The sequence below is a fragment of the Geotrypetes seraphini genome, chromosome 7 (assembly GCF_902459505.1).
Source record: "Geotrypetes seraphini chromosome 7, aGeoSer1.1, whole genome shotgun sequence".
Classification (NCBI taxonomy): Eukaryota; Metazoa; Chordata; class Amphibia; order Gymnophiona; family Dermophiidae; genus Geotrypetes; species Geotrypetes seraphini.
This window is the reverse complement of record NC_047090.1, coordinates 45,707,011-45,720,330: the sequence shown is the minus strand read 5'-3', so window position 1 is coordinate 45,720,330 and position 13,320 is coordinate 45,707,011. Positions and strand designations below refer to the sequence as shown.

The 13,320-nt window shown below is 45.4% G+C and overlaps 1 protein-coding gene across 3 annotated transcripts in view; it reads right to left on the bottom strand.

Moving 5' to 3' along the window:
* ADIPOR2 (adiponectin receptor 2) overlaps positions 1–13,320 on the bottom strand; it is a 180,834-nt gene that overhangs the window by 63,399 nt on the left and 104,115 nt on the right. For all 3 annotated transcript variants that reach the window (XM_033952465.1, XM_033952467.1, XM_033952466.1), the window contains exon 5: positions 10,626–10,812. In XM_033952465.1, the coding sequence (XP_033808356.1) occupies positions 10,626–10,812 (187 nt within the window). The remainder of the gene's footprint in view (positions 1–10,625; positions 10,813–13,320) is intronic.

Here is a 13,320-nt window from a genome sequence, read left to right as displayed (position 1 = left end):
AGCTTTCTTGACGTCTTCATCAACTGAAAAACCGCTGTCCAAGGAGAGATTTTTTCAAAACTTGGAACAGGGGGCCACATCAGGACTGTAAGGTGGATGGTTCAACTGCTGAAACTCACATCTTTGGATGGCAGCCTGTGATTGTCGTGAAATGTGCACTGGTTCATTGTCTTGAAGAAGCAACACGGGTGAGTTTTCCTTGTCTTTTCTCCTCGATTGACTCCCATAAAGCCATCATTGTGTTGGTGTAACTCTCCCCGGTTATGGTTGGCTCATGTGGCATGAACTCCAGAAGCAAAAGTCCTTCATCATCCCAAAAATCAGTTGCCATGACTTAGCCTGCAGATTTTTCTGTCTTGAACTTTTTTTGGGTGGGAGATGACTTGTGCTTACACTGCATTGACTCCACTTTAGACTTAGGATCTCTGTAATAGACCCAAGTCTCTTTCTAGTCACCAAATGATGCAAAAAATTCACTCGGGCTTCACAAAGCACTGGGGCCTCATGGCCTTCTGAAATGGTGTCAGCGTTCTTGGAACCCATCTTGTACTAACCTTGGACATGCTCAACTTTTCATGAATTATTTTCCAAACTGTATCTGCTGAGATGCCCATTTCTTTAGCTATTCGAGAAACCATAATTTGTCTTCTAACAAAATAAATTCTTCAACTTGCTTCCACAGGCCATTCAGTGTGAGAGTCATCTTCAATGAACTCTTTAACCCACAAACTGCTTGCTCCAAAATTTTGCTTTGAAGGATGATGGGGCAGACTCATCATAAACTGCAATTATGTGTTCATGGATTGCCTTTGGTTTTTTCCCTTCTTTTTTGAGAAATTTCATCACTGAATGGAGCTTCAAATCTAGCAGTTTCTTACTTGATTTGCACGAGGACTCTCCTGACATCCTGTCTTTTGGAACATTAGACTCACACTGAGCTGCAACTGCAGGAGTAACCTTGAGATATGTCACAACATGCTTGCTACTTTCTTTCATACTCAAGTAGATAAATTAGTGCATGCTTCATAGGCCAATGGTATGAGGTTCTTAACTCATTAATCCAGCTTCTGTTAGGATAGCTAGGAGTCCATACTGTAGCTGTTGATTCCCATTTCCCACAAACTGCAGAAGGATATCTCTTTAAGCACTTGAAACTTCTCTCCTTCTTCAATGGAGCACAGCTTCTTCCTCAGTTGGTACCAAAGCAATCTAACTCAACTGAAACATAAGATAAGAGAAGGAGAGGTAGTATGGGGAACTCCCCCAGCAATAAACATATCCTGCTCTGCTCTGAAACTTAGAAAATAGAACAATGATTAATAAACATTTAACAAGAAAACAGAGAACAATACATCACTCACATGAGTAACTCCAAGCCAATCTGCCAAGGACCCTCCCAAAAGGAAAGAGAAAGGGAAACCTCCAGTACCTGAAAAACATCTTTTCTTAATCCTAAGTACAGTAGAAGAGGTCCCGAGATGGACACTTGCAAAGTCTGAGGCACAATTCAGGCAAATCAGAACAAAACCGCACAGGGAAGGGAGTACGGACTCCTATGTATCCTACCAAACCCCAGATTAACAAGTTAAGAACCTAGTCTCTCATCCTGTTGCAGATACAAAGGAGTCCGTATTGTAGCTGGTGTACCAAAGCAGTACCATACAGCTAGGGAGAGACAGATGAGCCTGCCCGCAGAACCAAGGATCCAAAGGCCACATCTTCTCAAGCTGCCACATCCACTCTGTAGAGCAGTGGTTCCTAACCCTGTCCTGGAGGACCACCAGGCCAGTCAGATTTTCAGGCTAGCCTTAATGAATATGCATGAGAAATTTGCATATAATGGAAGTGACAGGCATGTAAATCTGACCCATGCATATTCATTAGGGCTATCCTGAAAACCAGACTGGCCTGCTGGTCCTCCAGGACAGGGTTGGGAACTACTGCTGTAGAGCTTTATAAAGGTGTGCAGAATAGCCCAAGTAGCAGCTCTGCAGATTTCATCAGACAAAACAGCTTGAGATTCTGCCCAGGAGGTCACTACACCTCTCATGGAATGTGCTGCCAGAGAAATCTGCGACTGTTTACCGGCAGCAATGTAAGAAGAGGAAATTGCCATGCAAATCCATCTGGCAATGGAAGCTTTGGAGACTGGCTTGTCCCTCCTTGAGTGACTTGTTAGTACAAAAAGATCAGAAAGCTTGGAGTCATTAGCTCAAGACAGCTTGCACAGAAGTTTATCCTGTTTGGCCAAATCCATAGGCTAAAAGGCGAGCATATGAAGTTCCTGATTAACGTGGAAGGTGGAGACCACCTTCAGAAGAAAAGAAGGAACTGTGTGCAGCAAAACACCTGACTGTGAAATGGAGAAATGGTTCTCTGTAGGAGAGGGTCTGCAATTCCAAGATCCTTCTTGCTGATACTATGGCAACCAAAAAGAGTCTTAAGGTCTAGAAAAGTAGCCTCCGAAAATTGCTCATAAGGAGCACAGGCCAGGCCCTTCCAGACCACATTGAGATGCCAAGATGTAAATGGTCTGCGTAACAGGGGTCTCAGCCTGAGAGCACCCCTCAAAATCCGAGTGACATCTGAGTGAGAAGCCAAAGAATAAAGGCTGCTCCAATCCCGAAAGCATGAGATCCCAACCTTCTACACTTTGAGAGACGAAATTGCAAGGCCCTTTTCGAGACCAGCTTATAAAAAGGCAAGGATCACTGTCACGGGAGCCCACTCTGACTCTAGCTGCTCTTTGGCGCACCATAACTGATAGATCTTCCAGTTCATAGCATAAGTCACAACAGTTGCAGGCTTCTTAACTCTAATGAAAGTTGTAACCACAACCTCCGAATAGCCTTTCCAAATCAAGGCCACATGCTCAAGAGCCATGCCTAAGACCAAAGCATTCCAGTTTTTCCATTGGACTGGGCCTTGACTGAGAAGCACAGATAAACAGGCAGCTTCAGGGATCTATACCAAGGTCTTCAGGGCCAATCCGGAGCCACCAGGATCATTAGACCACGATGGGTCGCTATCCTGTGAACGATCCAACACACCATGGCCTACAGTGGAAATACATAAAGAAGATCTGCAGGACATGGCTGGACCAGGGCGTCCAGCCCTGCTATTCACTGCTCAACTTTGTGACTGTAGAAGCAGGCTGCTTTCACATTCCTGGCCATGGCCATGAGGTCCATGCCCAGCTTGCCCCAAGTCTGAACCATGAGGGGAAAATGCCTTTTGAGACAGAGACTACTCTCCAGGATCCAGAGTCTGCTAGCTGAGACAGTTGGCTTGGACGTTCTCTGCTCCCACCACATAGGCTGCAGAGAGAGCTTGTAAGTGAAGTTCCGTCCACTGGAATAACTTCTGAGCTTCCACGTGAAGGGCAGTGCTTCTGGTGCACCCTGTCTGTTTATGTAAGACATTGCTATGGCGTTGTCCAAAACACCCCAACTGCTTTTCCCGTCAAGAAAGATTTCAACTGAAGCAAGGCCAACCAAATGGCTCTTGGTCCCAGATGATTGATGGACCACTTGCATTCCAATGGGGACCATTTGACCTGCAGCAAGGGCCCTACCCCAACCGCTGAGGCTGGCGTCGGTTGTGAGCGTCACCCATGAATCGATTCTAAGAGGTATGCCCCTTGCTAAAGTTCTCCCCCTTAGAGCCACCAATGCAGGCTGTACCACCTCTGCCATCCAGGAGAGCTTCATCTGCAGGGAGTGATGTTGCAGAAACCATCTGGACATAAGAGAGTACTGGAGGGAACGCATATGAACTCTCGGCCAGAGTACCACTTCTAAAGAGGCCACCCTTGAGCCCAGCACCTGCAGATACTGCCAGGCTGTGGAACTCGGAAGGGCCAAGATCACGAGGATCTGCATCCTCAGCTTCTGTATGTGTGGCTCGGGAAGAAAAACATGGCTCTGCACTGTGTCGAAGCGGACGCCCAGATACTCCAAAGCACTGAGTCAGCTGAAGATGACTCTTTCAAAAGTTGACTATCCAGCCCATGACCTGTAACAGGTCTACCACTTGCTGGACTGCACGTTCGCAGTCCACCAAAGAGGGAGTCAATCGTCCAGGTAAGGAGCACTGTGAGGTGGAAGGCTGCTGGGCATTGAGCTTCAGTATAGACAGGGTGGCAGAAATGACATGAGAAACTGAAGTTGACCTGAAAATATGATGCACGTAGGGATCATCATTGTGATCCGCCACCGCACTTGCCCCCTGGTTGCTGGATCCCAAAAGGGACCCTACAAGAACCTTCCGGGAGCAAGAACCAAGGACATCGGGGACAAAATTGAAATGATCCTGGAAGGGGCGGAGACAGAAGAGACCGCTGTAGTGATCCACATCGGGACGAACGATGTCAGCAGGAGAGACTACAAAAGAAGCACGCTGTTAGAACAATTCAAGATTCTGGGAAGGAAGCTGAAGATGAGAGCCCAGAAGATAGTGTTCTCTGAGATCCTACCAGTACCGAGGGCAGATGTGAAAAGGCAGGAGGAACTACAATCAATAAATATGTGGATGAGGAGATGGTGTGAGGAAGAAGGATTCCACTTTGTGAGGAACTGGACGGCGTTCTGGGGCAAGAGCAAGCTATACAGGAAAGATGGACTGCACCTGAGCGCAGCAGGAACTAGACTCCTAGCAAACAACGTCAAGAGAGGAATAGAACAGGCTTTAAACTAAGAAGAAGGGGAAAGCCGACAGTTGACAAAGGGTCGACGATTCGGAAGACGGTATCCTGTGAAGATACCGAGGGGAAAAATGGCTGGGAAGGAACAAGGGACAAACTACAGGAGTCGACTAATCCAGAAGAAGTGGTTACAATGTCTGCAGCAAAAGAGAAGAAAATATGGACCGAAGCACAGGGAAAGGAAAGGAGGACAGCAAAATACCAGGATCTAAAGTGCATATATGCTAATGCAAGGAGCCTAAGAAACAAAATGGGGGAACTAGAAGCCTTGGCCAACGCAGAAGACATCGACATCATTGGAATCTCTGAAACATGGTGGAATGAGGAAAGCAAATGGGATACAGCACTACCGGGATACAAGCTCTATCGCCAGGACAGAACAGGACAAAAAGGGGGTGGAATAGCCCTATACATAAAGGAAGGCATACAATCCACACAAATGGACACAGCAGAGACGGCCAGCAAGCCGGAATCTCTATGGGTTAAAATACCGGGAAGGAAAGGGCCTGAAATAAAGATGGGCCTGTTTTATCGCCCACCGGGGCAAACCAGAGATATCGATGAGGAAATGGAAGCCGAGATGAAGCGTGAATGCAAAAGCGGCAACACGGTTATTATGGGAGACTTCAACTACCCTGGGATAGACTGGAGGCTTGGAAGCTCGAAATGTGCTAGGGAGACAAAATTCCTGGAAGCTACACAGGATTGTTTCATGGAACAGCTTGTTAGAGAACCGACGAGAGGAAATGCCACTCTGGATCTAATCCTAAATGGGTTAAGGGGACCTGCAAAGGAAGTAGAAGTAGTGGGACCGTTGGGAAACAGCGATCATAATATGATCAAGTTCAAGGTTGAGGTAGGAGTGTCAAAAGGCAAGAGATCCATTGCGACAACTTTTAACTTCAGGAAAGGAAACTACGAAGCAATGAGGGAATTGGTAAAGAAGAAACTTAGGAACACTTCCAAAACATGGCTAACGGTAAATCATGCCTGGTCCTTCTTCAGGGACATGGTGAGCGAGGCGCAAAATCTGTATATCCCCAGATTCAGGAAGGGGTGTAAAAAGAATCGAACAAAAGACCCGGCGTGGATAACCAAAACAGTGAAGGAAGCGATAGGCAATAAGAAAAAATCATTCAAGAAATGGAAAAAGGACAAAACTGAGGGGAGCTGGAAAGAGCACAAGAAGCATCAAAAAGAATGTCACCGTGAGGTTCGGAAAGCCAAAAGAGAGTATGAAGAGAGGCTAGCCAGGGAAGCAAGAAATTTCAAACCATTCTTCAGATATATTAAAGGGAAGCAGCCGGCTAGAGAGGAAGTGGGACCGCTGGACGACGGAGACAGGAAGGGAGTGGTGAAGGAGGAGAAGGTAGTGGCAGAAAGGCTTAACATGTTCTTCTCGTCTGTATTTACAAACGAAAACACGTCCAACATACCGGAACCTGAGCAATTCTTCAACAGAAGTCAGGCAGAAAAATTAACATCCATAGAAGTGAGCCTTGAGGACGTTCGTAGGCAGATAGAAAAACTAAAAACTGACAAATCCCCAGGTCCGGATGGCATACATCCAAGGGTTCTGAAGGAATTAAAGGAGGAGATAGCGGAACTACTGCAGCAAATTTGCAACTTATCCCTGAAAACAGGCGAGATCCCGGAAGATTGGAAGATAGCCAACATTACGCCCATCTTTAAAAAGGGATCAAGAGGTGACCCGGGAAACTACAGGCCGGTGAGCCTGACTTCGGTTCCAGGGAAAATGGCAGAAGCACTGATAAAAGAAAACATCGATCAACATTTTGAAAAAAATGAACTTCTGATAACCAGCCAGCATGGTTTCTGCAAGGGAAGATCGTGCCTAACGAACTTATTGCACTTCTTCGAAGGAATTAACAAACGGATGGACAAAGGAGACCCCATAGACATCATATATCTAGATTTCCAAAAAGCCTTTGACAAGGTGCCCCATGAACGTCTACTCCGGAAACTGAAGAACCATGGGGTGGAAGGAGACGTACATAGATGGATCAGAAACTGGTTGGAGGGTAGAAAACAAAGGGTAGGAGTGAAGGGTCACTACTCCGACTGGAAGAGGGTCACGAGTGGTGTCCCGCAGGGCTCGGTGCTCGGGCCGCTGCTATTTAATATCTTCATAAATGATCTAGAAACAGGAACGAAGTGCGAGATAATAAAATTTGCGGACGACACCAAACTATTTAATGGAGCTCGGACTACAGAGGACTGCGAAAAGTTGCAAAGGGACTTGAACAAATTAGAAGAATGGGCGGCGAAATGGCAGATGAAGTTCAACATTGAAAAATGTAAAGTATTACATGTGGGGAGCAGAAACTCGAGGTACAACTATACAATGGGAGGGATGTTATTGAATAAGAGTACCCAGGAAAGGGACTTGGGGGTAATGGTGGACATGACAATGAAGCCGTCGGCACAGTGTGCAGCGGCCGCTAAGAGAGCGAACAGAATGCTTGGTATAATCAAAAAGGGTATTACAGCCAGAACGAAAGAAGTTATCCTGCCGTTGTATCGGGCGATGGTGCGCCCGCATTTGGAGTACTGCGTCCAATATTGGTCGCCGTATCTTAAGAAGGATATGGCATTAGTCGAGAGGGTTCAAAGGAGAGCAACACGTCTGATAATAGGTATGGAAAACCTGTCATATTCTGAGAGATTGGAGAAGCAGGGTCTCTTTTCCCTGGAGAAGAGGAGACTTAGAGGGGATATGATAGAGACTTACAAGATCATGAAGGGCATAGAGAGAGTAGAGAGGGACAGATTCTTCGAACTTTCGAAAAATAAGAGAACAAGAGGGCATTCGGAAAAGTTGAAAGGGGACAGATTCAAAACAAATGCTAGGAAGTTCTTCTTTACCCAACGTGTGGTGGACACCTGGAATGCGCTTCCAGAGGACGTTATAAGGCAGAGTACGGTACTGGGGTTCAAGAAAGGATTGGACAAATTCCTACTGGAAATGGGGATAGAGGGGTATAGATAGAAGATTACTGCACAGGTCCTGGACCTGTTGGGCCGCCGCGTGAGCGGACTGCTGGGCACGATGGACCTCGGGTCTGACCCAGCAGAGGCATTTCTTATGTTCTTATGTACATCATTCACCATTGCAGAAGAGCCCTGCAAAAAACAAAGGCATGGAGAGGGACTTTGAATCATTCCAATCCTGATTTGAAGGGTCACTAACACTGGGAGCCAGAGTGGTTTGAGGTGGAGACGCTTGCTTTGGTAAAGGATCGCAAAGTAGATGCACCCATAGGCAGTGAAGCACTTCCCAGTCTTGTTAAATAGGCTTTCCATAAAAGGCTGAAAAGATCTGAGAAGATTTTCATTGGGGGATCTGAGGCTCCTGGCATAGCTCCAGACTGGAAAAGAGATGCATCTTCTGCCACCACACACTTGTGTTTCGCCCCATAACTGCTCAGTTCATCCGAGCAGGATCCCCATAGACTGTTTTTTTTTCCGTGATTTAGGGGGTTCCAAGACCTTCAAAGACTTATTGGGGGCTGAGCCCACAGTTCCCACCCTTTCCTTCTGCATCCTGCAGCATGTGGTATACATTCACTCCTCAGCCAGCAACTCTGCAACCAATGCAGGATCCGGAACCCGAAAGTCCTGGGACATCCATCAGAGGCAGTCATTTGCAAAAACAAGCAGTTTTGAAGCAGAAAAAGAGTTTAAAATCAGATTGCTAAAAATTCAAGATGGCCACCATACAAAACATTGTGCCAAAAATGGGTCACTGGAGCCAAATACAAAAATAAAAAATAGTGATTTTAGGGTTTTAGAGTGGGACACGAGTACTAATCCCAGAAACCACTAAAACTCAAAACGCCAGAACCCCCCCCCCCAATGTTCCCCATAGTCCTAGTATTTTTGGAAAAAGTAAACAAGTGATTCACATTAGAGAATGACACGGTGACGGTTTACCCGCGGCCACCGCATTTAAGCCGCGGGTCACCGCCGAAAACGGGGAAGAAAACTAGCAGTCGCTGCGGGGACAAGGCCATTCACCGACCGCGGAAACGGTGAACAGGTTTGTCCCCGCGGGCCAATGTACCCCCTTCTAGGAACCGCTATTTACCTGTGTTTCACCGTGCTCCTCATTTGTCAGATCAACCCTTCCTGCCAATCGCAGCAGAAGGGTACCCAACCCCTCCTGCCGGTCCTCCCAATGGCCTCCCCTAAGATCGCCGGCAGGAGGGTACCCAACCCCTCCTGCTGGACCCCCCCCCCCAATGAACCCTCCCACCCCGGAACCCCCTTAGTCTTACTTTCCAAGTTGGACCGGACAGCTCCTCGCTCGTCTGGCCAGCAGGCCTGCCTCCGTCCAAATGAGGCGGGCCCGCCCCTCCCCTCCCCTGCCTCCCAATGGCCTCCCCTAAGATCGCCGGCAGGAGGGTACCCAACCCCTCCTGCTGGACCCCCCCCCAACGAACCCTCCCACCCCGGAACCCCCTTAGTCTTACTTTCCAAGTTGGACCGGACGGCTCCTCACACGTATGGCCAGCAGGCTTGCCTCCGTCCAAATGAGGCGGGCCCGCCCCTCCCCTCCCCTGCCTAACCCACAGGATCCTAGGGCCTGATTGGCCCAAGCACCTAAGGCCCCTCCTATAGCGGGAGTGGCTTTAGGTGCCTAGACCAATCAGGCCCTAGGATCCTGTGGGTTGGGCAGGGTAGGGGCGGGCCCGCCTCATTTGGACGGAGGCAAGCCTGCTGGCCATACGTGTGAGGAGCCGTCCGGTCCAACTTGGAAAGTAAGACTAAGGGGGTTCCGGGGTGGGAGGGTTCGTTGGGGGGGGGGTCCAGCAGGAGGGGTTGGGTACCCTCCTGCCGGCGATCTTAGGGGAGGCCATTGGGAGGACCGGCAGGAGGGGTTGGTTACCCTTCTGCTGCGATTGTCGGGAGGGCCGTTGGGGGGGTCTACAGGAGGGGTTGGGTGCCCTTCTGCCGTGATCGCTGGGGGGAGGGGAGACTTGCAGCCGTAGCCGCGGTCACTATGCTAATCACGGCAGCATTTAAAGTACATGTCGTGTTTGTTTTTGCATTGCTAGCCCCAGGGGTGGTGGAAGATTAGTGATTGAAAAACTGTATGAAAAATAACTATTTTAAATTTAGTGATCAAAATGTGTCAGTTTTGAGAATTTATATTAATTAATTTTTTCTCTGCGTGTTTTGTTTTTGTATAGTTATTAACTAATATTTAACTAAGTTTTAAAGTTTTAAAGAATGTTTCCTTTATACGTAAATAAAGAAAAGTGAATGGGATTGCAGTGGCGGTGACGGGGCGGTGAAGAGGATGGTGAGACGGGGACGGGGCGGTGACGGGGATGGTGAGACGGGGACGGGGCGGTGACGGGGATGGTGAGACGGGGACGGGGCGGTGACGGGGACCAATTTTTTCACCGTGTCATTCTCTAATTCACATCTACCCACTCCATTCCACTCAGTATTTTAATAAATGTAAACCACTTTGATTATCCCAAGAGAAAAGGAGTATATCAAATTCCATTATCAAAATACCAATTACTACTCCTGATTCTGAATGAACTGAAAGTACAAAGTAGAAGGAAACATTAGAAAAGGCTGGTTGGAGAGCCAAGTTTGACTATACAATGCTCGGGGTAGGGGGGGGTCCTATTAGTTGTATAAACAGGAAAAAAAAATCAGTACAACAAAAGAAAATGCTATGCAGGTGGCTGTATGTAGAATCTATTTGCCAGCTATGCAGGATAGAACTCAATATCACTTGTGTGACAGCACAATATGTCCCTATTAAATATAAATGATGTGCCTGGAATTCAGATGGTTATCAGAGAAATATACTTAAGCTTTTATTATTATTTGAAGTGGGGTTATATTCACATGTGCTAGTCTGCAAATTAAAATGTATACGTACTTGGAAAAGACTCGAGAAACTCCTTCAGAGTGGCAGTAGACCGTGTGGAAAAGCCATGAGAAGGAGAGGCAGAGGATGGCCCCCAAGAAGAAGAGTCCAATAACTACCTTCTCTTGCACTGGTGCCACAAAGGAGATGTTTGGTCGAAACATGTAGAAAACCCCCAAGCACAAAAAGAATACACAACCTAGGTATAAAGGAACAAGACAGTTGTGAAGAAACAAGAGCAAGACCTTGGTCATGTCATCCATTCCATCAACAGGCTATTACAAACAAACAAACAAAAAAAAATTGGGGCACTACAAAAATATTTAAGAGCTTGGCAAAACACTGATTTTTATTGTATTTATTTTTAGCACGCCCTTTATTTGGTGGATTTGTTATGATGACACTTACAGTATTATTACAAATACCAAGTATGTCATAATATAGGCTCCGATTCACTAAACTTACCGACTGGATCATTGGACGATTCTTGGCTGAGTTTTGCTGAGTGACCAATTCACAAACGATTTTACATGCAAATGATCTGATCAACGTACGCCCTACAGCGATCCAATGGATTGCTGTAAGAGTGATCGAAATGCATGCGCAGAATATCCTTGTTGGTTATTGATGCAATTTATGCATGCAATTGTTCTTTGCCCTTTACTACATAGTTAGTAGATGGGGTTTATCCCCGCACTTCATTGGCAGGCATCGAATGTGATGACCGCAAAGTATTGTTGTTGTATAAAATGCAATATAAAGAACACCAGAAGAGAGATATCTGTTCTCTTCGGAGCTTTTGGTGCAAGCTGTTTGAAGCTGTAGCCGGAGCTGAGGAGGTTTTCAAAGGTTTGGAAGAAGGAATTGCAAACTGTTGGATGGCTGCAAACAATGCAACCCCGTGACGTCATATATACACGACAAGCGAGCCCAAATGAAAGGGGGAGGGGTGGCTACAGTTTACTTTTGCTGGTCCTACTAGTTGGACATTTTTAAAAAAGGAATGATTTGTGACCGACGCAGTGCATTTATTTTTGTGTAGCCAGACTATGGACATTTATCGAACAGAACACGGTTTAAACCCACATGCTCGCAATGCGCATTTTACAGAATCTAAAACACGAATGACTTCTTACACATATTTAAAGTTATTTTACAGTTTTATTGTTAATTTTAATGGTTGTTTTATATGGGGTTGTAACCTTGATACTGATATTTCAGGGCAGAAAAGTCAGCAAGGATAGTAAGTGACTGGTTCTCAGCAGTTGCTCTTTTTCAGATCGGCAAACCCAATCGGTGTTTCTTCTGTTTTGTGAATCGATCGCTTCCTACTTTTGCATGGCATTTCCCCTCATTAGCATGTCCAGATCGGAGATTCATCGGACAGCAGTTTAGTGAATTGGTCAGGGAACACGAACAATCGCAAAGCCAGTTTTGTGACGATCGGTACAGGATCGGTAAGTTTAGTGAATCTGGCCCTTAATCACCCTAAATTCTTGACATTAGAACACTGCTTGCTTCTTGTTTATGTTTTTTATTACTGCACCTAGCCTTGATTGTATAGAAATTGGGTAAACATTTTCTTTACTTTTGTTTCTTTTTTTTTTTAGTTCAATCTTTTACAATTTTAACATTTTACAGAATAATGCATTCACTTTTGTTTCTTGATTGATATTTATTTATCATTCTTTCTAACCCAATAACACTGGAAAAAATTATACAGAAGAGATCAAGAACTTATGTGGGCAAAAGTATTCCAAAAAAATAATGGAATTATGTTAATCCTGACACATGGAAAAAAAACATTAAAAAGACACATGAATTCTGGAAAGAGCCAAATGCTACAGAGAAAGTTTCAGAGAAATAAGCCCACCCCCTCCCCCTATCCCAACAAAAATAAACCCAAATGCTTTTCAAGCATAGAAAAACATACAATGAAATATGTATGTATGAAACAGTTAGAGAATTCTTCCTTCCAAATAACTTTTCCCTGTTCTATTCTCTCCCAACCTGACTGTAACCCACAAATGCCCTACCAACCTGCAAGCCGCACACTATACCCAACCCCCAGACAAGGATTGTAATACATTTTAGTCATTCTGATCTATATTTCATTTTTTTTGTTTTCAACTGTACTGTGAAAATTTCAGACCAAGTTTTAACAGTTTTCTTTTTAGTTCTTATATGTATTGCCAACTAAATATTTTGCTTTTGTAGGCAGGATCAGATTAAAGCACTACTAGATGGGTCCAGATGTTTTGGCGGGGAGGGGAGAGGCTTGAGATATATTCGGGTTCAGGTGGTTAGAACTGCCAAGGTTCAACAGGATTTTGCATTAGTGAAAACCACAACATATGATAACCCACTACCATCGGACCAACTATCAGCACATAATAACAAACTATTATTAATCTGGAAAAATTATACTAATCTTAATTATACATTTTGGTGGAATTCGGTATGCCATATTTTTAAGATGGAAAGAGCAATTGCAATAAAGAAAGAGAACTATAATAATTTTATAAAGATCTGAGGGCCATTGGAACGATATTGTAATGAGTAAACATCATTTTCCTTGGATGAATATATGTACACATAGGGGAGGTGGGGGGGAGTTTTTCTGGAAATTTCACTAAATTATATGTTTATATTATATTTATGATATAATTGATTATAATATTTGAAAGAAGGTGGGTGGGACGGGATA